At 31.2% G+C, this 25,577-nt stretch overlaps 1 protein-coding gene across 1 annotated transcript in view; it reads left to right on the top strand.

The window, feature by feature from the left end:
• Window positions 1-22,217, top strand: part of LOC127719129 (A disintegrin and metalloproteinase with thrombospondin motifs 16-like) — a 154,575-nt gene extending 132,358 nt beyond the window's left edge. Inside the window, exons 6-12 of the mRNA XM_052225154.1 lie at window positions 16,689-16,766; window positions 17,217-17,371; window positions 18,031-18,068; window positions 19,385-19,490; window positions 20,174-20,344; window positions 21,623-21,767; window positions 22,086-22,217. Coding sequence (XP_052081114.1) covers window positions 16,689-16,766; window positions 17,217-17,371; window positions 18,031-18,068; window positions 19,385-19,490; window positions 20,174-20,344; window positions 21,623-21,767; window positions 22,086-22,217 — 825 coding nt within the window. The remainder of the gene's footprint in view (window positions 1-16,688; window positions 16,767-17,216; window positions 17,372-18,030; window positions 18,069-19,384; window positions 19,491-20,173; window positions 20,345-21,622; window positions 21,768-22,085) is intronic.
• Window positions 22,218-25,577: the final 3,360 nt, after the last annotated feature.

The following is a 25,577-nucleotide window of genomic DNA, read 5'->3' as shown; positions in this document are numbered from 1 at the left end:
AATAAATATTTTTGGTATAACCATTACATAAACATTAAATGCGATGAAGATCCGTTGAAAAACAAGAGCTCTACGGTTTCCACGAGTGTGTTACGGACGGACGACCAGCCCTGTTGCAATATACTCTCCGAATAGTTCTTCTTAATAATTATGATCAGATATTTGTTGAAAAAAATCGATACAGACATGAATTGATGATAGTACTTTTTAACTTGAAAATTTATAAGAGCTAATTCGAATATTTCTGAATGATTTTTATCTTTGATACGAACCCTTCATTTTATCTTAAAACTTTAGGTGGTATTAGTCTCTGTATTTTATTTTGATTTAAATGTACAGAAGTTGTGATTGTCTACATAAACATGAAAATCTTGTTTAAGTTCATTATTTTATTTTTACAAAAAGTGCATGTAATTTTATATAATCAATGCTTTAGTACTGTTACCTTGGTTACATAAAAACTATGTTAGAGAAATTTTCATTTCTTTTGTACTATCAACATGATCAATGCCTACATACATATTTACCTAACTCTAAGTGTAACTTCAAGATTACGGTTATATTGACAAATGTTTCATTACATTTTATTAAAACTAGCTATTTTGTTGAATGATTGTTCATTACAAAAATACAAATTGATCGTTAAAGAGACCAAGTACTAAAATTACGCATGTTTTATTGTAGTCTTTCGTTCATAAGTTATTTAATCTAGTTTACATTATATTTTCAACTATTATATTATTTGAATTATCATGACGTTTTAAGTCAAAAGCAGTGAACTAAAATTATTCTGTTATTTAAAAATATTCAACAATTTACACTGAAAATCAAATGTAGGTAAATAAAAAGATAGTAAATAGTATCAGTTTCATTTATTCACAACTTAGTCACAACTTGTCAAAAATTGTTGCGAAAAAAGTTAAGTGAAATAATTACAAATCTTTGAGGTATCTTCCGTAAATCTTAAAGCAGACAAAATTATCAGTCTGTATCATGAGAGTACTACGTTAACTTCTCCCTTCGAAATTCTCCACATTCATCAATTTAGACTTTGAAGTATACCGCAATGTTTTATTCGTTATGTTTTCAATATATATGAGCTCAATAAATGTCATTTAAAATGGACAATAACTTCCGGAAGATCAAATATTGAAACAGAAAAACGACCTTGTTTAACCAAATGTTTGTTTAAATACATTTAAATTATGAATGTAAAAGTATCGAATAAAAGTGACTGGATTTAAAAATTAAAAAAGCAAAAGGAATATAAATTTTGATGTAACACTTATTTAAAGCAATCAATAATTAATATGTGTGATATTATACCATACAATTAATCAAACCAACGATAGAATTTTTGATTTGTGCTTAAAGCGGTTTAAATAAAATAAAATGCTTAATTAAATCAAAGAAAGTGTAGTGACCTGTTGAAGAGTAAGTTCAAATTTGTATTTCACTATTATTTTCCAGTTCATAATAAAGAACAACAGAAACAACCATCTTAGTTTAAGGCGTATACATCAAATTTTAATAGAAGGGTCATCTTGGTGCTAGACTATATGAGAACTAATTCATTATATATACCAGGATTAAAATTTGTACGTCAGACGAGTGTTTCTTCTACAAAAGACTCATCAGTGACGCTCGAATCAAAATAGTTAAAGAGGCCGAATAAAGTACGAAGATAAATTGAATTGAGGATTCAAAATACTGAAAGGTTTGACAAATGCAGATGAGATAATTTAGGGTAGAAAACCATTTAAGTTAGCATTTCAAAAAAGTATCAAAGCTTTGTTAGCAGGTAATTTATAATTATAACCATATCAATCATAACTCATCTCATAACATAAGTGCTGACTACTGGTCTGGTAAATAGCATCAGGGAGGAAACCTCCACAAAATATTTTATGGATGGCATCACGAGTAGGTTGACCGTTCACAGATGATGACTGATACATTCAACATCCTGACAGTATTCCCTTCCCCTTTTCCTCGTATGTGTCATCACAGAAGAATACTTATCACTGATTTTGCACTTACACGAGCAGTATGACGGTTGCAACATTTAGTTTATGGAGTAACCGTTTCACAGATGATATCGGATATGTTCCTTATGTCGTGGCTGCAATACCCTTCCCTTTTCACGAATGTGACCTGCCGAATTGGACTATTTAACGGATTTGTAATAACATAAGCAACACGACGGGTGCCAAATGTGGAGCAGGATCTGCTTACCCTTTCGGAGCACCTGAGATCACCCCCAGATTTTGGTGGGGTTCGTGTTGCTTAGTCTTTAGTTTTCTATGTTGTGTCATCTGTACTATTATTTGTCTGTTTGTCTTTATTTTTGGCCATGGCGTTGTCAGTTTGTTTTCGATCTATGAGTTTGACTGTCCCTCTGATATCTTTCGTCCCTCTTTCAGAGCAGGATCTGCGTCTCTCTCTGTAGAACCTAAGGTCCACGTGGGTTTTAGTGTGGTTCGTGTTTACAAGTCTTTGGTTTTTAATGTTTTGGTTTTAAACTGTTGTGTTTATTTTTTGTTCGTTTTTCTTTTTTTGCTTTGGCGTTGTCAGTTTTTCATCGACTTATAAGATTGAATTCCCCCTTTGTATCTTCCGCCTCTCTTTATTTTTTCCTCGATAGTGACACAGATGAATAACTTCAAACTAGAATCTATGACAAATTTGATGATTCCAACTTAATTGGACGCAGCAAACTTTTGGACGGTCGGTTAACCTGACATTTCCCTAGTTTCTAAGCCTCATACAAAAAAGTAGACATTTCCCCCACATTGACCTAATATTTTATATATCTATGCAAAGAGCACGAATCAATATTAAAACAAATATAAGAAGAATAAAATTGTTGAAACTTATTATAATGATGACGTTAGATTTGAAGTTGTTTTATAATAGCATATTGATATTATAAACAATCTTTTAATATGTAAACAAACGTGATATGTAACGATGACTGCGTGAGTTTTTTTTTGTATTCGACACATTATCCTGAAATTGTGCCAACTGGTTTACAAATTTATTTATTATTTTTTTATTATGCACCTAGCATAAAGAGAAACCATAATTACACGGGCCATTCGTGAATCTTTTTCTTCATTGTGATTTGCCAAAATATGTATCCGATATACTTCTATTGAAAATCATATGGCATTGGAACTTATCGATATGTAATTTGTTCTCATATTCGGCCTCTTTTGTGTGTCCTTATGTCAAATGTATTTAAACAAATATTAGGATTCAGCATTACAAGTATTGGTATTTAAATATTTGACCCTCAAGAATCAAATGGTCAATTCAATACATAATTTTTATTAAGTTTTCATATTTTACATATTAAAAGATTCACAGGATATATTTAAAAGGTTTGTGGTGCGACTGTTTGAAGTGAAGCTTCTTTGTAGGATGGACTTAATTTTTATCATTTCACTAATGACTCTGTTATCGACGATGAAAGTAGATTCTTTTTTGAAACTTCCAACGGATGCTGATGTTCAATTCAAAGGTTGGTTTTAGATTTAAAATAATTAAGAGATGAAATGTTTTAAAAATTAATATTGTCTGGACTGATTTGGTACTGTTCTTGCTTATGTTTACCCCTCATTTTGTTTCATTGTGTTTGAATTATTTTCTGTAACATATCTTCTGATACTTTTTCTTGTGATCTAGAAAAAAACCCATAATTTATCTACATATATTCTACGTTAATCCTGATAAAACGTGAAGTGTATTCATTGGCAATAACGTAACATTAAGTTAGAAAAAATATGAAACAATGATTATTTGAAGTATATTATCATATCAAGTGTAAAATAAAATTGATATCTTACCGTTGAGAAAAGTTATACATTTTTGTTTTATACCAGCATTCATTTTTAATACGAATTAGTCAAAACAAAATAAATAATAACCTCAAATTAATTGAAATAAATAGAGAAAAAAATATCTGTTTTAGCAGCAGAATATTTCAAAATGTGACATAAAAGTAATTTTACACACTCGTCGAATAATTTACACCGAAACAGTAAGTAATGCAAAAGCAAAAACGAAAACGAAAAAAATGCGCCCCAACATATACCCATGTAAGAAGCCTGTAATTCAGGTGATGTAGTTTGTTGCTGCAGATCATATTTGTGTTTCATTTATTGTTTTGTACCTAAATCAGGTCGCTTAATTATTTCTCGTTTGAAATGTTTTACATGCGTCATTTTGTAGCTTGCTTTACGACATGGGTGTGCTCATTGTTGAAGGCCGTATGGTGATATATAGTTTCTAACTTCTACATCATTTAGTCAATAATGGAGAGTTCTCGCATTGGCAATCATACCACATCTTTTTATTTTTGTGAACAGAGGATTACTGATCTCGTATGCCAATTTAAAATAGATGAACAGTCTACATAGTTTTGAATTTCATCAATATTTACATTGGTTTGCCTTAGGTCAAAACAAAAAAGAAAGTATTTAAATCGGAAATATTACATCGCCTGCATTGTATCCATCACCCTTAACCACTCGACCACGTAGACTATATAAAAATATAGCTTTCGGTGGTCTATATAATGGCTTACCTCGTCGCCTTATCTAGGATTGTAACAAAGTACAGGCTGTATAGTGGCAAGTAGATGCTATACCTTTCAGATCAGCTATTTTGTCTGTCGTAATTGACGATAATGTTAGTTACCATGCCGCCATATCAAATGTTAATTTTATTATACATGTGACAACTTTATGGCAGCCATTCTCCATCGGATAACACGTGGTTATATCTATAATCTTTAATTTGTCTCAAATATAGCCTTATATTAAATTTGAGACGAATCATATATATATTATGATGTTAGTCCTGAATTACCATGTATTATATATATAATAAAACGCCTAGATATAAGTCAACGATCTTTCTTACGAGGACGCTTGATCGTTACGAATAACGATACCTGTACACAATACATTCATTATATAAACGCTTAAAAAATGTACAAAACAACACCAATAATAAAAAAGGAAACATTAATTGTAATTATCTATAAATATTTCGGATAACAGATATCCTTCATCAGTTGATTATGATGTAAGATGAATCATATCAATCTATTCTGAATTAACTATAACAATCTTTAAATTATACAAGTAAAACCGAACAACGCTTGTACAATTCTAAAATTTAAAAAAAATGATGTAGGATAGGTATTTTCAACAGAGACTACATAGATATGCTTCTAACAAAAATAGTAATGTGTGATATGAACTGGTACATTTCTAAAATTTCACTGGTGATAAAAGTTGAGTTATAACAACAAAGACTTCGTAGAAATACATTACCAATGAATAAAACTCTCCGATTTGAGCTGGTATAATGCTCAAATTTCAAATCTGACAATTGAAAGTAATTACAACAGAGGCTGCGTATTTACATACCCCTAATAAATAGCAGTTTTATAATTTAATTTTTTTTAATTAAGTTTGCTGTCGGCATCGCTAGTTGGTTGACCGTTATGGAATATTCGTTTCGCAAATTTTAGCAGATATGTTCCAAATGTCGTCACTACAAGCCCGTCCCCGTTTCCTCGAATGTGACCTACAAAATTAGACGTATTACCAGGCTTGCACTATTAAAATGAATACGACGGGTGCCACATGTGAAGCAGGATCTGTTTACTCTTTCTGAGATTACCCCTAGTTTTTGCTGGGGTTCCTGTCGCTCAGCCTTTAGTTTTCTATGTTGTGTTTTGTGTACTATTGTTTGTTTGTTGGTCTTTATTTTAGCCATGGCGTTGTCAGTTTATTTTCGACTTATGAGTTTGAATGTCCTTTTGGTATCTTTCTGCTCTCGTTTACTTGCCAATAGAAATTTTGAGATATTTCTACAAATTCATTTTGTCGTTTTAACAATGATATAATCAATATGTTTGTGAAAAATTATATATTTTGAATACATTTGTTAAAATCGAAATCTGATTTAACTTAAACAGTTGTTAAAGAAATCTTGCTGCTTCTCGTCTTAATAGACTACTCTCATGACTATATTGTTCAAGATAGAGTATACGATACAATGACATACAAGGCTATGAATGTATATATATTGCATATCTAAATATGTATATTTTAGTACAATTGAAAACATGGATAGTGAATAGTGATTTTTCTGATTTCGATATTATAGGACCATGTATGATCTGAAAGAATTGGTTGTCATGTTTCTAATGTATATTGTGTTTTAATATAAAAAAAGACCGGTATTATGAAATATTCGATCATTTGTCAAAGAGACTTCAAATCGCAATATCATACTCATCATACAGATGTAATTATTAAGAGATATTAAGATATTTGAAATATAATAACTTGTCATTTCATTTTTAATAATTTTGATAGATCATACGTTTTTGTAGAGTTTCATTCAAATCAAAATTGAGTACTTAGATTTGATCATGATTTGTAACACTCTGCTAGAAATGCTTATTATAATGTAAACTTATTTCAGATGATATCAAATTAATATATGAAAATCAAACAAATTAGACATCACATAGTTTTTGAAAAACTTCAAATATACCATACAAAATAAATGGTTTAAGAGATATATATGTAACGGGATTGTATTCTTGGTAATGCATTATTAGTGAATTTCTTTATTCGTCCTTATTTATTTTACCGATGTTATATTTAGCCCTGCAAAAATGACACACACAGAACATTTAACAGTCAATTAGCCACATTAGAAAATCGCTCAATTACATCATAAGAATTGATGACTGAAATTTGAACAATGTCGTCAGGTTTATAAATATTTTTAGAATTAAGAAAAAAACAAAACATACTTAGACTATAAAAATGGATTATTCTGACGAACTTAATTTGAGTATTGCTCACGTGACAAATTAAATCATAATCCAAATAGTCTTCACATTAAAGTTCTTTAAAAAAAAATTCTCGTACTTTTTTGGAGAAATAGTTGGTTTTATACAGGTTATAAGTTTAAATTTCATGCAGTATAGTTTCAACTGGCAAAGAAACGTAAAAAGCGAATGTAAATTTAGTCTTCAAAAGGAAAACAAGCCTTTTCGATTTTATCAAACATTAAATTTTATTAAACTGTTTTTCTTAACAAATTAATGATAAAATAATACGCACATTGATTATTGATTGTTTAAATGGGTGTTAATAAAACATGTTCAAATACATGCGACTATAATCCTTTTGCTTTTATAACCTGCAGTCACTTTTATTCGATACTTTGTCAATCATACTTTAAATGTATTTAAACCAACAATTAAATTTAATAAGTCATATTTCTGTTTCAATATTTGATCTTCCAGAAGTTATTGTCCATTTGAATAAATAAAATATAGTGTGCTCAGATATATTAAATACATACGGAATAAAACATTGCAGGTATATTTTTAAGTCTGAAATGTTGAATGTTGACAATTTAAAAAAGAAATTAACGTTTAACTCTCGTAATAAATATAGCGTTCATAAAGTTGTCTACTTTTAGATGTCCGGAACAAAGTTCAATGTTTATTCCTTATTTCATCAAAATTCTAAAAGTTCTAAAAATAATATTTACTTTTTTCTTGCTTACCTCATTTGATTTCAGTGTAAAGTAAGGGCTATTTTAATCTGACTGCATTTAACCCTTTGAATAAAAGACTAATCCACTGAATCTGAATATCCGGTTGAAATAAAGTACATTCCATATACAATAATTGTTTATTATTTTTTTTTGTAAAGATATCAAAAGTGAAAAAATTAGATGACTTATTGTCTTTGCTTATTTTGCATTCCATATGAAAAAATCTTTAAATAATGCTAACTAACATATTTGTAGATTTAGCATATCTGCCTAATTAAAATAAAAAAAAAAACCAATTACTTTCATTATATTCCTAATAGATGGTAATTACACTTTTCATCTTAGGTGAAGACTTTGAAGGCGCGTGACATGGGAGTCAAAATTTTGTTGATTATATAAGGAATCATTGAAACAAGACTGCAGCGGGTCCCCTCTTGGGGCAGTCAGTGGGCCCCCTTATGAAAATATCTGGATCCGCCACTAAGATTAAGAGAGGCGAAAGATACCAAAGGGACATTCAAACTCATAAGTCGAAAATAAACTGTATATCTTATTTGGAGATAATTTTGTTTCAATATAAATTAGTATGCATTTATAGAACTTTTTAAACTTCATCTGTTTATGAAAATATTATAGCTGTAGCATTTATAGCTCGAACGTTCAATTAAAGATAAATTTATTTAAAGTCTGAAAAAATATATAAATGAATAGAAGGAACTACAGAAGATTCGTAGATATCCATTTTACACTTAAAATGAAAATAACATGGAACCCTGTACCCAAACGTTTGTTTTTAAATTGTATGTCATCATTTTGAATATATTCGTTTAAATCCCGACATAGTGACTTGCTGATAATTGTGATATTAATGCAGTTTTGTCGATAATGAACCAAATCATACCTCACAAACTCTATTTTGATATTAATATTATCCGTTAATATTATTGTTATATTATTAAGATAACAAAAATACCGAACTCCGAGGAAATTCTAAACGGAAAGTCCGTAAGCAAATGGCAAAATCAAAAGCTCAAACACATCAAACGAATGAATAACAACTGTCATATTCCTGACTTGGTACAGGCATTTTCTTATGTAGAAAATTGTAGATTAAACCTGGTTTTATAGCTAGCTAAACCTCTCATTTGTATGACAGTCGCATAAAGTTCCATCATATTGACAACGATGTGTGAGCAAAACAAACAGTCATATAAGGTAAAAATGTCAAAAATAAGAGTAAAGCAGTCAACATTGTGTTATAATCTTAATCCTTATATAACAAGCAAATATGTAACAAAGATAAATTAAAAGGTATATAGACAAAGCACATTTAGCAAAACCGAAAGACAAGAATACAAAAATTTACCATAGTACAATAACACAATGACGGGATGTATAATCCGAATTTGAAGTGTACAAGTAAGTGAGATTATAACCTTCAGCTTAAAAGTTTCCATTCGAACAACGTCATGTTTTAATGTGCCAAGACCATTCATGAAATTTCGCCGAATTTTATTTCATTTTGATTTTATTCCATTTCCCAAGCTTTAACGCATTATTTCTATTTTTTATGTAAAAAAAAATGAATTACAGTTCTGAAGTATTTGTTTATCCAATTTCAATTTTCACACAGCGGAATTGACATATTGGTTTTACATAAGTTACCATAAATATACATTTACGTGAGGGAGGGGGAAAACTGTACCATCCATAAATATGTACAGATATGAGTCTGTGCTAAATAAAAATGAATCGCCAACTTCATCATCGTGTTGTAAACAAAGCGAAAGCAGCTCGTCATGTTAGAATTTTGTATTACTACATGAAGTTATATTGCGAAATTGTTATGTTAGAGGTAAAAGAGATAACTTAGAATGTAATACTGGAAGGATCTCGTGTATTAAAGGAATTGTAATTTTATAGCTGATCTTCGTCTTAATTCTGTAAAAGATTTTCAATAATTGATGGCTTATACAAATTGCAAATGTAATAATTTATAAGGATAACACATTTTTCTAGAGGTTATTTAAGTATTAGTTCATGCAAATTATAATAGATTTCTTAAACATATTAATTTTGTCTTCCTATGGTTAAAATAGAACAGCCACACACACGACACACTTATTTTCACCTCAAGCCTTAGATTTTTTTTTATTATTTTCACATGGTTAAGGCCGCTCTATTCGTTAATCTTATCCCTCGCTAAATCGTGGGATAAAATTCTAATGTTATGACCCATGCCATGTAAAAATTTACAACAAATCTATAGCTTGCATGAACTATTTGATAATTGAAATAGGCTTTTGATAAATATAAAATTACGACGGACAAAGGCTTTTAACGGAAAGTGTTTGTTTGCAGGAAGTACGTCCTTAACAGAAAATAATAATTGAATCACACGAATATCTTTTAATTAGACATATTTTATATAAAAAAAGGGGGAGACGAGACAAAGGGGGAATGAATAACTATTAGTTTAAAAAAAAAATAAACAGATAGTGTGATGGCCGAGGGACTGGATGGAATTGAGAGAATAGAAAATAATTGGCATAAAGTGCGAAATAAAAGGCAACAAATATAAGGAGTTGAGAAAAATATGGACAAAAAATAATGGAGTGGTGAAATATAAAGAATAAAGAATAGGCGCAAAAATAATAGAGAAAGTGGCTTAAAAATTCTAACAATATAGAAATGAACGACGCCCATTAAGACTCTCATGAAAAAATACGATGAAAATAGAAACAAAAGTCACCAAAAAACTACACAGAAAATTAAAATGGTAAGACATGCCTTACTATCGCGGCTGTTTCGTGTATATAAGGAATCAAAATATGTATAATACATATACAAAAAGTATAAGAGGAATTGGAGTACACAGGACAACAGCTTTTGTAACAAAATGACCACACGAAGCATTTATTAACTTTTTAACGTTCACCGTCTTAGGAATAACTTACAAGTAATAGACTCGTTTTTAGTTGTAAAAATTATTGGATCTATTTTCAATACCAATAATAAAGGCAACAGTAGTATACCGCTGTTCAAAAGTCATAAATCGATAGAGAGAAAATAATTCCGGGTTACAAACTAAAACCAAGGGAAACACATCAACTATAAAGGAAAACAACGGAACAACAGAAACACGGAAGTGCAACAAAAACAAACGCAAACATAGCGATATGAACACCATACGGTCAATTTGACCATGATATTGAACCAGATAGAATACATGTCAGAATGACGCAAAGCATCATTATAATTTATATGATATAAAAGTTAATTACAATGTAAACTGAACTTAAAACCGTATGAACAAACGAATACAATAGTACATGTGTGATTTTAATACTTGGTCTCTTTAACGATCACTTGTCATTTTTATAATCGACATTCATTGTACATAAATAACTGGTTTTAATAAAAATGTAATCAGACATTTGTCAATATAACATTGATCTCGAAGTTACACTTAGAGTTAGGTAAACATGTTTGTAGACATTGATTATAGCGATATTACAAAAGAAATGAAATGTTTTCTTACATGTTATTTATGTTACTTAGGTTACAATAATTAAGAATCGAATTTATCAAATATCATGTACTTTTTGTCAATTTTTACTTAAAAAAACAATTTTAGGTATAGACATTCAAATCTACTGAAAATCTATATCAAATTAGAATATAGTAACAAAATGAAACGTAAAGTTTACAGGTGAAATGGATTGTTCGTATCAAAACATTTCGAAATAACAGTACATGACCATATCGAATTCACAGTATTTTATTTTTTTTTCAAATAACGGATATTGAGAAAATAGCTATGTGCGGATTTAATCTTCTTTCAGATAACATCTATTAATTTAACGTTGAAATCATCAATCATCTATTAAGAAGATATTGCAATCAAATCTACTTCCAAATCGGTTTTTATAAATATATGATTATAGATATTATGATGAGCAAATCTTCAAAGTTGTAAAGGGGATATTGCAACTGGACTGGCTGTCTGTCCGTACCACACTGATGGTAACTATAGAGGTTGTATTTTTTCCACCTGAACTTTACCACACGTTATGTACACCTTCATGTAGACGCCTATTGATTCTAAAGGTTAAATGACAGGGTCACATGTTCTCCTTGGAGATGAAATATATCAAAATCCGCACCCTTTGATAGCATAATTTACGTATCCTCAAATCCATCAGAAAAATTGAAAGCCAAAATGTCAAATATTTAATCGTAATACAAAATCAAATTGGAAATCAAATCGATGAATTAAGAAAACTCTCAATCCACAATTTCCTACATAAGAAAATGCCTGTACAAAGTCAGGAATATGACAGTTGTTATCCATTCGTTTCATGTGTTTGAGCTTTTGATTTGGCTATTTTATTAGGGACTTTCCGTTTTGAATTTTCCTCGGAGTTCGTATTTTGTGATTTTACTTTTTAAGTGATGAGGACATTATGGGGTCATAAGCCGCCTATCAAAAGACGTAAAATATTGTCCGAATTAACTTACAGGATTTGTTTTATTTTTCCAATTTGTTAAAGAGTCTAGACGCTCACAGTCTTCACAAACCCAAATGAAAAATATGTTATTTATTCTTTATGTTAAAACTCAAGATTTTCATTAGTTTCTATGAAGGTGATTTTTTCAAACGACGCGTGCCACATTTGGAACAAGATCCGCTTACCCTTCCGGAGCACCTAAGATCATTCATCATTTTGATAGGGTTCGTGTAGCTCAGTCTGTAGTTCTATATATTGTGTTTTGTGTACTGTTGTGAGTCTGTTAGTCGTGTCTTTTTCAGCCATGGTGTTGTCACTTTATTTTCGACTTATGATATTAAATGTCCCTTTGGTATCTTCCTCCTCTCTTTTTTCCACTCTAACCAATGGCCCAGTGGGTCATTACTACTTTTTCTTTAAAATCAATCAATAATTGATAATACGATAATTTGATTTATATCATTTATCTAACAACAAAAATAAGCATTCAGTCCAGTAAAATAAATAACACAGTTAGAGGGATTATCAATCAGAATATTACCATCTCGAAAAAAAAACCTTTTCAAAATCGGTTTTACCTCGGCTGAATATTTGAATAAAAACTCCGTTCTTTACCATCTCAGCTAACTAGTGTGTTATACATATACATGTATAGCCTGTTATAAAAGACGACCACTCACGCTGTGACATGATTATCAAATAAAGAATAGGGTAATTTAAACTTTATATTTTTTTTATTTTTCTTATTTATGTTTACAGAAGATATTTACATTTATGTAAAGGAAGGAAAGAGAACTAGGAGATCTGCGGACGACAGCTTTCATCCAGAGACGTTTGACCTTAATTTAACAGTGGAAGGATTATCGATACATATGCATCTTAAACGCAATGACCATATAAAGACCAAAGTACCTACTTTGACTGTTCGAAGTGGCAGTATTAAGTCACATGCTGTTTCAGAAAACGAGGTGAAATGTCTGACTAAATTTCAAATATGAACATGTCTCTCAAGCAAGAAATAAAAGTGTAGAACTTTTCAAATGATAGTAAAGATATCTTTGAAGGAAATATATATGCACAAAAAAAAAAGAGAGAAGATATACAAAACATAAAAGCTTTCACGACTGTTAATTGAACTGTATTCATATTTGGATGCTGCAGATTTGTTCATCAAAATGTCCTCTAATAAACGTTGGCAATTATTTTAGGAAAAGTCGACAAGGTATTGGATTTTTCTGATTATTTGAAAGACATTATATTGATAAAAGACCGTACGATATCTTATTTTCTAAAAATATTTAAATCCTTAAAGTTTTCATTATTCTGTATTATGTTTTTAGGAATCAATTTTTTACCAAGATATTCAAACTGGAGCTGTATTTGTAATGCAGAGTGATCAGATTAATAGCAGTAGCATGGTTAGTGGAACAGCAAATGAAAATTCATTAAGATGTCCTTTGTTTAAATCTATTCTACAAATATAAATGGTTATTACCGTCTTTTTTACACCAAAGTCTTATCGATAAATTTTATTTTATTCCTCAGAATAAAGTTAATTCATAAGGTTGGCTTGAGTACTTTTTACTTTTACCAATGATGAACTGTGGGTCCATTTTGTTATGTTTATGACCAATTGAATGTAAATATGTGTGTTTAAGTTTTTTCTTGTTTCAGAGACATAAAATGCAATTTTGTGAATTTGAAAAGTATAGAAATAAAACGAAGTTAACAATTTTGCAATATTTGTGAAAGAATAAACACGTTTGTATAAGTAACAGTAAATACTTAACCATTGCAAACAAGAATAATGTTTCGGGTTGCACTTTGTCAAGTTCTGAGATTTTGCATTTTATATTTACTGGTTGAACATTTGAGCTCTTGTTGTTTATGAATTATATTCAACAGATTACAATTTTGCATTTCAGTTTGGAGTATTTCATGCAAAAGGAGAGGAATACATAATACAATCCCCAGACGAAATGCCAAACTCCCAATTGAGACAAAGATACAGCAAATTTCATATCTTTAAAGAAAAAAATCAAAATGTTACATTCAATGACCTTGTGCAAAAAGGTAAATTAGGTATTTTATTGTGAAATATTTTTCAAAGAAAAACACTGAACAAAACCAGTGAAAAGTACAACATTTGAAACTGCGACTGATGTCACATGCGAATCTGCTTTTCCTTCCGGAGCACATGCGATCATTCCCAGTATTTAATGGTTGCTCAGTCTTTAGTTAATATGTTGTGTTTTGTATACTAATATTTGTCTTTTGATCATTTTTCGATTTTGCCATAACATTGTCAACTTGTTTTCGACTGAATAGTTTAAATATCTCTTTGATATCTTTCGCCTCTCGCTTAAGTTAAGCACATATTTTAAAGAATCAATATATGTAATCTATAAAAGCTTTACTGCTTAGGAAATTATTAAAATTCAAAATGAAAATGGGGAATGTGTCAAAGAGACAACAACCCGACTAAAGAGCAGAAAAAACACAAGCCCACCACTTGGTCTATCACGTGGATATTACATGTATTAGACTATCACTGACAGTAAGACGATATCTAACATTCGACAGATGTTACAAATTGTTATTATTTTTAATGCGATACGGACATCTGAAATGATTTTCTTTATTTGACTATGAAATGATACGTTTAACGAAAACTTAGATTTCGGATATTTCTTAATGTATTTTGTAGAAATTACAGAAACAAAGATAAAAATTGATTCCAGAAAAAGACATAAACGCGCTGCAGGCGCATACAGACTAGAACTACTTATAGTCGTAGACTATTCTATATACCAGTAGTAAGTGGTTATATCAGAAAAATGTTTGCGAAGATGTCAACGTAGCTGTATATTTTACTGCATAGGGTGGGAAATCTCCTTTATAAAGTATTTCTCTTGTCATTTGTTAAAAATGAGTGACTTAGCCTATCAATTGATCCATTATAGAACATTCCAGAAAAACATATATAATTTGAAAAACATAATAATTATGCTAAAGTTTTCTGTCTCCTGACAGTTAATTTGTTAACAGAAATAATTTTTAACATATATTATGACTCATGTTTTTTAAAAAAAATAGTGAAAGTTATTTGATAGATCCATAGCACACTTTGATTTACGAAATCGGGTGGAGGAAAATGACATTAACAAACCTTCTTCTTTGTTGTGCACCCCACGCGCTTTGTTCTATAAGCTTTCACAAGCGAATGTCAGAGATTGAAAAGTCAAACAAGAGAAAATGCTAACTGTTAATAAAACTGTCATACAAGTGAGAAGTTTAGCTAGGTATAAAACCTGGTTTAATCCGCCATTTTCTACATATGAAAAAGCCTGTACCAATTCAGGAATATGACAGATGTCCATTGATGTATTTGTGCTTTTGTTTTGTCATTTGATTATGGACTTTCTGTTTGAATTTTTCTTAGAGTTCAGTATTTTTGTGATTTTACTTTTTTTCAGTTGGTATGACAAAAGTACAAAACCAACCCATGGTGAAAAAGATACAGATTCAATTACAACGATACGACAGTTTTATGCTTTCATAATTAATGGGGTGAGATTATCGTTTTGGAAAAAAATCTTAAAAGGAAATGAAAATAGTTATGAAACAGTTACAGTTAATGGTTTGACAGTGTACATTTTGTAATTTTCATGTTCGTGCCTTAATAAAAAAGGGAAGATTCCATGGTTCTAATCAAAATCGTAAGTCGAAAAAAAATCAGAAATAGACCAAATAACTAAATGACAGAATTTGACGAACATGCTAAACCATACACAGTAAACTGAGTATTTGGCAACACAAAAAGATGAAAGTAAACAGCCCCTTTATTACAAAATGAAACCGTTTTGATAAATACAAAAATACGAAGATGTGGTATGATTGCCAATGACACATCTCCAGCAGAGACCAAATGGCATAGACGTTTATAACTATAGGTTACAGTACGGCCTGCAACAATGAGCAAAACCCATTCCGTATAGTCAGCTATAAAAGTTCCCGAAATAACAAATGTAAAACAACTCAAAAGCGAAAATTAACGTCCTGATCTATGTACAAGGCCATGACCGAAAAACAAATATGATACACAGCAACACACGATAACCACTAAATTACAGGCTCCTGACTTGGGAAAGGCACATACAGAATGTTGCGGGGTTAAACTAGTTTGTGTCAAACGCTCTGCCTAAACTGGGACAGTGGTGTAGCCCACAAACTTACCGTAGACGTTTCGTATTGTGATGTATCTTGATATGGTATACTTCTATACCTGGAATCAACATAATTGTAAATTGCACGGTAAAATGATGATATTGACCTATTTGTTTTTTTTCGATTTTATATGCAATGCATAGAGGAAGAAGTAAATCTTGATCATCCTGATTGTTCCAAAATCACTGACCTTCAAATCGGAAAGGAATTAAATAAAATTTCAAGAATCCCTTTGATCAAATAAAAATTCCAATACACAAATGTATATTTTATTTTCCCTCCTAGCCATATTACAAATTAATTACATTTGTACTTATTATCAAGAATATAATATTTGCAAATATTTTTTTACAGATGGATGCCATGTACAAAAACATACAAACTACGTCTTACAGTATAGCAATTGAATTTGCCGGAATAATAATTGCTCAGGTTTGTATAAATTAAAGTTTACGTCAGTTATCTATTCTGTTAAACATCAAAATAAATGTGCGGATATCGCTGTCATAGGAGAAATGATATACTAACTTACCTTTTCAATTCAAAAATTAAAAAAAATATTATAAATTTACCAAATAACATCCTTTCAGATATTCGTTAGACATTCGGCCGACAGAAATCTTTTTTTTTTTTTTTTTGAAATTTGACTTACATATTTGCTTTTAGGCTTCCAACTTGAATCTAGTGTAAAACTGCAAAACATTACCCAAAAGCTCCGTTTTAAAATCTAAACATTAATATTTACACGTGATATGATTTGTGTGTATAACATTTCATTGGGTAAAGCCTTACCTCATGATTGTTTTGTCGAAAACAATGTGAAATGTTTTTTTTTTATATAACTATGTCAATTTTCAATTTTGTTAATTTTATTCTCTGCAGACTCCATCGGATTCCGCATGGACAGAAACAATCAAAGTTACCAGTGTTAGTCCATATCAAGTCGATTCGTCAGACGCACTTACTAATTTTAAGAGCTGGGTGCAATCAACAACTGGTAACCTACCTGGACATGATCATGCAATGCTCTTTACAAGGTGATTTCAGTCCGCTTAAAATATATTTCTATTTAACCATTATATGGTTTTTTTTATGTACAAACAAAAGATTTATAGCATTATATTCAAAGGAATCAATTGGTCCAATTGTAGTTAACTTTTCCATTTCATGAATAAATCGTCAATAAACGTTTGTTTATGTTCACATTCAACAATGTTCCGGTAATGTTCATCAAAACTACATTCTTGAAGAAAATAAATATCTTATTGCACTGTAACTCACAACTAAAGAAACTAATGCAACCAACATTTAAAGGATATGTACACGTCTATCTTACCGACCAAAATGAAGATTTTACTTAACTGTCCTTGCCAACAGCTGGAGAACAATAGCAATGACCCTGACGTAGTGCAACATTGCCAATGAAAATTATAAGTTTAAGAATTTCCAAACATACATTTATATTACCAAGCATTAACACCATTCGAATTAATTACAACCTATACTACAGAATTTAAACATGAGAAAAACAATTAGTTATTTAACGTATTGTCGACATGCAATATTTGCAGCATTGCCTTGTTGTAGATTTATTTGTGATAATGGTTTCCATGTTATTCATATGACATTGTGTAATCATATTCAACATGTAAATGACTTGTATTTCAAGGATTAGATATTATTCATTTGTTTTTAGATACGACTTAACTTCAAGTGGATCTACATCGAATGCAGGTAAATAAAGTCAATAGTAGTATACCGCTGTTCAATAGTCATAAATCGATTTAACTAAAACAAATCCGGGTCACATACCAAAACTGAGGGAAACACATCAACTATAAGAGTATGTTAAACAGCCGTCATTAGAAAAGAGGGACGAAAGATACAAGAGAGACAGTCAAACTCATAGATCGAAAACAAACTAACAAAGCCATGGCCAAACATAAAAAGACATACAGACAAATAATAATACAGATGACACAACATAGAAAACTAAAGACTAAGCAACACGAACCCCACCAAAAACTTGGGGTGATCTCAGGTGCTCCGGAAGGGTAAGCAGATCCTGCTCCATATGTAGAATAGTCATTCACAGTTCTTATACCAAGATAGAAAAGAGATGAATGTAAACGATAACTGCAACTACCCCAAATCATCCAGTTAGTTGCGAATCGTGATAAAAAGACAGTATTACAATAAGTTCACAAGTCAAAGAAGCAATTACACATACATTTCCAGGCTATCCATGATTTCATGTTACCGGTTTATATTTTGCAATAGCCGACTTTCTTTCCGATTAAAAAGCAAAACGAAAACACATAGAACACAATGTATACCTGCCAATTAAATCTTATGGTAAAATGATGTTTATATTAATGTAAGATGTTACAAATTTTCATTGTGTAATCAATCCATGTTAACCACAACTGTGTTCACTTATAACGTTAAAATAATTGTCAGATCTAGCACAATACAACATGTTCGCACAGTTTGATTTGTACAGAGAAGGAGAACCATTTATCCTACTAACGAGTTGTGTCCCTTTTAGAATAATCTGATATTGAAACCATTATGGAAATGGGCTATTCATCTGTAGCAAAACAAAAAGAAAAGATAAATATATCAGAAGGACATTCAAACTCATAAGTCGAAAACAGACTGACAATGCCGTGTCCAATGAACGAAAAACGAAAAAGAGTCAAACAACACTCAATAAACTACATGGAAAACTAAAGACTAATAAACAGGAACCCCACTACCGGGAAAGATATCGGGTGCTCGGGATAAGTTTTCTAAAATTATTGAATAAAAATTTAACATTGATACAATTCATTGGATAAATTTCAGTTGATATATTTCAACAATTAGAAAGTTCTTACTTTAGATATCACGTTCAATTTTCACAAAGTATTACCCTTTTTTATAAGAATTTCAGAATCTTATTTCGGTTTGCACGTTCACATGATAAAGTAGTTTTACTTCAAACTGATTTCAAATTGCAATACTAATTACATGAATGTTATATTCCCCTTTTTTTATTTGTAATATAGGGCTTGCTTATGTTGGAGCAGTGTGTACCAATATTGGTCAGTCCATTGTAGAGGACCATTTCAATTTTGTCATGTTGACAGTAGCCGCCCATGAACTGGGACATAGGTAAGTCAGTTCTGTTGAAAGAAAATGAAAAATATTTGTTCATTGAGGATATTATTAAGGTCACAGTATCAGGGATAACAAAAAAAATGCCAAAACAGCAGTAAACAAAGTCAGATATAGAAAACTAAAAACTGAACAACACGTTTTCCACCAAATACCGGGGTAGATATCAGGTGCCCCGAAAGGGTAAACAGATCCAGATCCACAGTTTGCAGCCGTCATGTTGCTCATGTAAGCTTGATAAGTCTAATTCAGTAGGTCACATTCAAAGTAAAGAGGACGACAAAACTTGAAATGCAAGAAATGCTTGGAATTCTAATGTCGTTTTGTTTATAATCGATGGGTTACTGTCTCCTTGACGTATACCATAACGTCCTCTTTCATTGTTTTTTGTTTGTTTGCTGATAATGATGCCACAGCAACAGCAAATTATATTAAAATGAATTCATCAAAGCACATACATCTTGCTTTAACAAAATATGAATAAAAAGAATAGAATAACTTAAGAAAAAAAAAAAAAAAAAAAACACCCTACCTGGACTTCTCGTACCTAATAGTCAGGGAAATTTAACCAAATGCTGTAAGGTATGCAAATTGTTGCACAGCACATTGTACAATAACGATTATTCATTTAGTTATAAAATAGAATTTAAAAATAAATATATTTACTTTTCCCATTTCAGCTTGAGTGCATCGCATGACGGGGAAGGAAACGGTTGCAGTTTTAGCGATGCATACATAATGGCGTCTTCTAGTAGTCCACAAACACCTGGAAGTGCTATAGCTACTAATCCATGGACATTTTCGTCATGTTCTACAAATTATTTTACCACTTACATCGACACGCTAGAAACGTATGTTAATCAAATACATTGATAATGCATCTTACTATTTTGGTCGGATCTTTGCAGTCGAGTTGTACAAATAATGTTACCAAGTCGATCTCTTTATAGAGTAGAAATGAAATAAAGTAATGAACAATTCCTTTAATTCCATCGGATAAAAAGCTAAAGCAAGCAAAACATACAAAACAAATAAGAATGAAAAATATTAGGGATGACAACGAGTACTCGAGTAATCGAGTATCGCTCGGTAGTACCGAGTATCGAATTCCAAAATGATACTCGACTAATCGTTTTGTTTTTGTTAGAATGTTGTTCCCTTCTTAAAGATTTTTTTTTGTATTAAGAGCGCTTTCCGGGAAATCAAAATAAAAATACGTTTCGAATGTTTGAGATTAATTGTCATTCAAAATCCCCCATGCGCATTGAACAAGAGCACCTTTCCAAGGCCTGCACTTTTAGCTAATATATTCGTCAGCAGAACTGTTAGTTACGTAACAAAGTTGATAAATTGAATTGTCCAATAAGAAGTTGACAAGATAATATTTCTAAATAAGAAGAAATTTGTTGCACCATTTGTCGACCCTCAGAGAATGGTTAAAGTCCTAATCATCACCCTTTTGTTGATCATAAATGTGTTTCTTCACGATTCCCAAATACTGTTGATTTAGTAATCAATTTTCTATAGATTATTAATTAAATGATTAGATTATTGCCTGTTTACATAATTAGTACATGTAGTAAATGAGCAATTAATTATGGTATAAAATTCCTGGGACTATTATCTAGTCCAAGGTATTAATGTTGAGGGTTTAACGTCCATAAGACAACTCCCCACAATCCGTAACTTGGGTTTAATTTTGTGTTTCTATTTTGTATATGTTTTTCCGAGCGAGTACTCGAGTATCGCTCGGTAAATCCAACGAGTATTCGATTAGTTAATCTTCACCGAGTTGACATCCCTAAAAAATATTCATAAAAAAATACTTTATTATTTGACTCTGCACCAACTTCAATGATTTTAGAGGTATTTTTGACATTTGGTAGCTTTTTGTGTATGTGAAAATATAACAGTAAACTAAACACATCCACCTTGAACGATGATTTGCAATACAGAGACTTAAAATAACAATGATCGTGTTATTTGTGTTGCTAGCTAGAGATGAATCAAATATTGATATGATCTGATTAAATGGTTTAAGATGTAACAAAATAAGTTAACCAACTCCAACTCTAGCTTTAATATAACAACCTAACCAGAATGTAATAATATAAATATTACCTTTTTAGAAATTCAGCGAATTGTATGCTATCTCTAAGTCCTGGCTTTAATGACACAGCTCTGTCAGAATTTGAGAATGATGTAGCAGGTCAGGTGTACGATGCACATTTACAGTGTGAAAACATAGTCGGACCAGGGTCGTATTTGTGTACGGTATGTAATCAAACAAATTAAAATACAGTTTTTGAAAGTTGATATTTTGGGAACAACCTTCAGAAATACCATAGCCAAACTTTTGACCTAATCGAATTAACATCATAAACTGTACCAAATTTACACGTCTGACGAACAAAATTTGAAGCCTTGTTGATATGATGAATTTTTAACTATACAATATGTTTTAACCAATCTAGTGCATTTCTTATTTGGGTGTTATTAAAAAGCTACATTTTCTAACATTCCCTTGTATGGCAGTATATTTCTATCTCAAACACGATTGCCAACTTCAACATACATGTGCATATATTTTAGGATCGTTATTCTGGTGATTTCTCATCAATATGTACCGTTATGTGGTGTGCACTTCCAGACCAACCAGGCTATTGTACAACAACAACAGCTGCTGAAGGAACGTTGTGTGGAAATCAAAAAGTAAGCTTTTAGAAAATGACAAATCTTGAAGTGAAACTTAATTGAAAACGATGCAAGTTTCTGTACACTAGCAGATATGACTGAATGAGCATGGGTTTATGACAATGCAATGAGACAGAATAACTAGTACATAAACCACAACAATATAATAATAATAATGATAATAATGATAATAATGATAATAATAATGATAATAATAATAATAATAATCATTATAATAATTTGAACAATAGACCAGCTTTGAAACCATATGCCATGATAAACATCCTATTTCCTGTCTGGACAAACTAAGGAATGAATGTTTTGTGGATTACAAGCAGTCTGCCATCAACACTCACTTTAATTAATGAAAATACAAATACATGCTGTACCTTTACAAGATTTCTGACTTTGGATGTTCATGGATACAAAAACAAAATAAGGTAAAACCGGACTTAATTTGATACATCAATGTGATATACCTAGTGATACTCCACACTCACTGACTTAATGATTTTCCTCTGTTATTTGACTTCAAACAACACAGTCGACAGGATTAGTGATTACTCTTGAAATTGTACTCATCCTGCACTAGATTCAATATTGGTGATACTTTTAGGCATTGCAGTCCTGCACTACAGCACTGGATACAAGACTAGCGATACCATCAATGAAACCTTTGTGGAATTGTCCGCCACTAACACTGGTTGTAAGACTAGTAAACACTCGTAGAATGGTAGTCAACCAGCACTGGCTAATTATACCTTCGAAAGCTTTTAGTTCACTAGCACTATCTACAAGACATCTTATCGTGGACTTGTTGTCTAAAAGTCATGGATACAGAACATTCGATACGGTCGCGGACTTGTTGTCTATCAGTATTGGCTACAGGATATTAAATATTCTGTCGTGGAATTGTCGTCTATCATTACTGGCCGCCGGACATTTAATGATATCAGGACGTGTTTTTTTTTTATATCTTTGCAGACTTGCTGTCTGCCAGTCCTGGCCACGGGACATTCAATATCATCGCGGGCTTGCTGTCCACCAGTACTGGCTAAAATACATTTAATACCATCTACTGATGCACCATACGCCATTGCCATATTTTCTTGTTTTCGGTGCACAGAGCTAATGTATTTTACAATTATGCTCTCTGTAGTTGACTTTAGGATGTGCAGTACATTGCTTATACAAATCATATTTTACTTTATAGTGGTGTGTGACTGGAAGCTGTGTTTATGATGCGACAGCACCTACAGGCAGTAGTAAGATTATCTTAAAGAAAATATTTGAAATTTTATGCAGTTGTACACAAATAATGCTATATAAAATGTTTTTTCCCCCATGAATTTCTTACATGTGAAGGATTGTCAAATTAAACAATGTTTATGGGGAAAAGCTTTAAATTACTTCTGATGCAAGTGACCAGACTGTCATTTGCAATGAATACGCGTGTTTGAACACGTTGATTCATACGGTGGTTAGTATTATTTAGACTGCCCGAGGAGACAAATCTAACCATCACAAATATCCTACGACCCTTTGATTCATACGTTATATGTTTTATGCAGAGTTACATAATCAAATGAACTCGTTTTGCGTTTTCGAATATGCTATGTGTTATCTAAATGACGTATAATGGTGATTAATTTTGCGGAATAGAACTCATTAATAAAATAATATACATCAAAATCAAAATCAAAATGAATTTATGAGAATAATATATGTTATTCAGGTCTCAGACAGGGTATATAATATGACATTCGCGGCTTAGAGTTTATATTTCCTGAGCCGTAGGCGAAGGGGATATAAACCCTTAACCGGGAATGTCACATTATATATCCTGTCTGTGACCTGAATTACACATATATTACGGATTACCCCTGCCTTAATGTTTTTTTTCAGTACCAGGTATTTGTTAAACATTCACAATGCAGTATATATATTCATTACATGTGTTTTGTTTCGTAATGTTTCGAGTAATTCATATAAATACACTTTTTTTTATTTCGACAAACATTTGTTATTGTTAAGAATATTTTTTAAACAAATGATTTTAGATTTCATGTTTACTGTTTGTATGTTTGTTTGACTATTTTTTACAAAAAATACAGTGAAAAACCCAACCTGATTTTTCCCGCATACGTGAATAATTTTGTAATTTGCTGTGAAAATAATTGTATCGTGTATATAATAATTTATAATAACACTTTAAAAACATTAATTTTAAGTATTTGGTGTGTAAATTGTATTATTGACGGATGCACGTCATTATTTTCCCTCTGTGAGCCTCTGACATTCTTTAAGTGTTCTGTATAACTTAAGATACGTCACATAGTAACAGGTGTTATGATGATGTTGTTGAGGTTCCAATTGGGGTAAAAACGTCGTATATACCCCGGCAGTTTCCTGAATATATACTGACATCTCTGTGTTGTTATCCAATCACAAAACTTGTCACATTTGTAATCCGTTATATCAAATGATGTGGGGTAAACTTCAATACGACCGTGCGACATATATCATCTAAACACATCTAGAGGGCAACATACAATCTTCAACAAAAGATAGGTGTCTGTGTAATACATATATATATATATATATATATATATATATCTAAATCGTCCAAAGTCTAGAAAAGCTTGAAATAATGTAAACACAAGAATCAAGCTACTATATTGCACTTTCGATAATAAGCCTTTTTTAAATTTATTTCTTTAGGTTCCTGTTTATATGGGGACAAGAGAGGTCCGATTTATTCTAATCAACCATGGAACTGTTCAGTAATTGCACAGGATTATTCATACAATTGCCCAAATCTTCCGACTAAATGTTGTGACGCATGTTCCCCGTATTTGCCTTCAACAACAACATCGGGATCAACACCATCACCACCTTCAACTACGTCTAGTTCACCTGGAACAGGTTCAACTATATCATCTGTTTCTTCGACATCAGGCATTGTGTCTACTCAACAGACTCAACTGTCTGATGCTGACGCGCAATGCGAAAGTGCAAGAGGAGGTGGATCTGTAATGTGCAGAGTAAATGTTTTTTTTACTTCAAAATCGTATACGATAATAAGGATTTTTAATAGATATAAGAAGATGTGGTATGAGTGCCAATGAAACAAATCTCCATCCAAGTCACAATTTGTAAAAGTAAACCATTATAGGTCAAAGTACGGTTTTCAACACGGAACTTTGGCTCACACCGAACAGCAAGCTATAAAGGGCCCCAAAAATGACTAGTGTAAAACCATTCAAACAGGAAAACCAACAGTCTAATCTATATAAAAAACGAAATTACATAATTAAATTAATTTGAAATTAAAAACAAAACAGTAAAAAAGTCTGACAAAATTATGTTTATTCTATTAATAAAATGAAC

This window comes from Mytilus californianus, unplaced genomic scaffold (genome assembly GCF_021869535.1).
Source record: "Mytilus californianus isolate M0D057914Y unplaced genomic scaffold, xbMytCali1.0.p SCAF_10, whole genome shotgun sequence".
NCBI lineage: Eukaryota > Metazoa > Mollusca > Bivalvia > Mytilida > Mytilidae > Mytilus > Mytilus californianus.
This window is presented reverse-complemented; position numbering and strand designations above follow the sequence as displayed.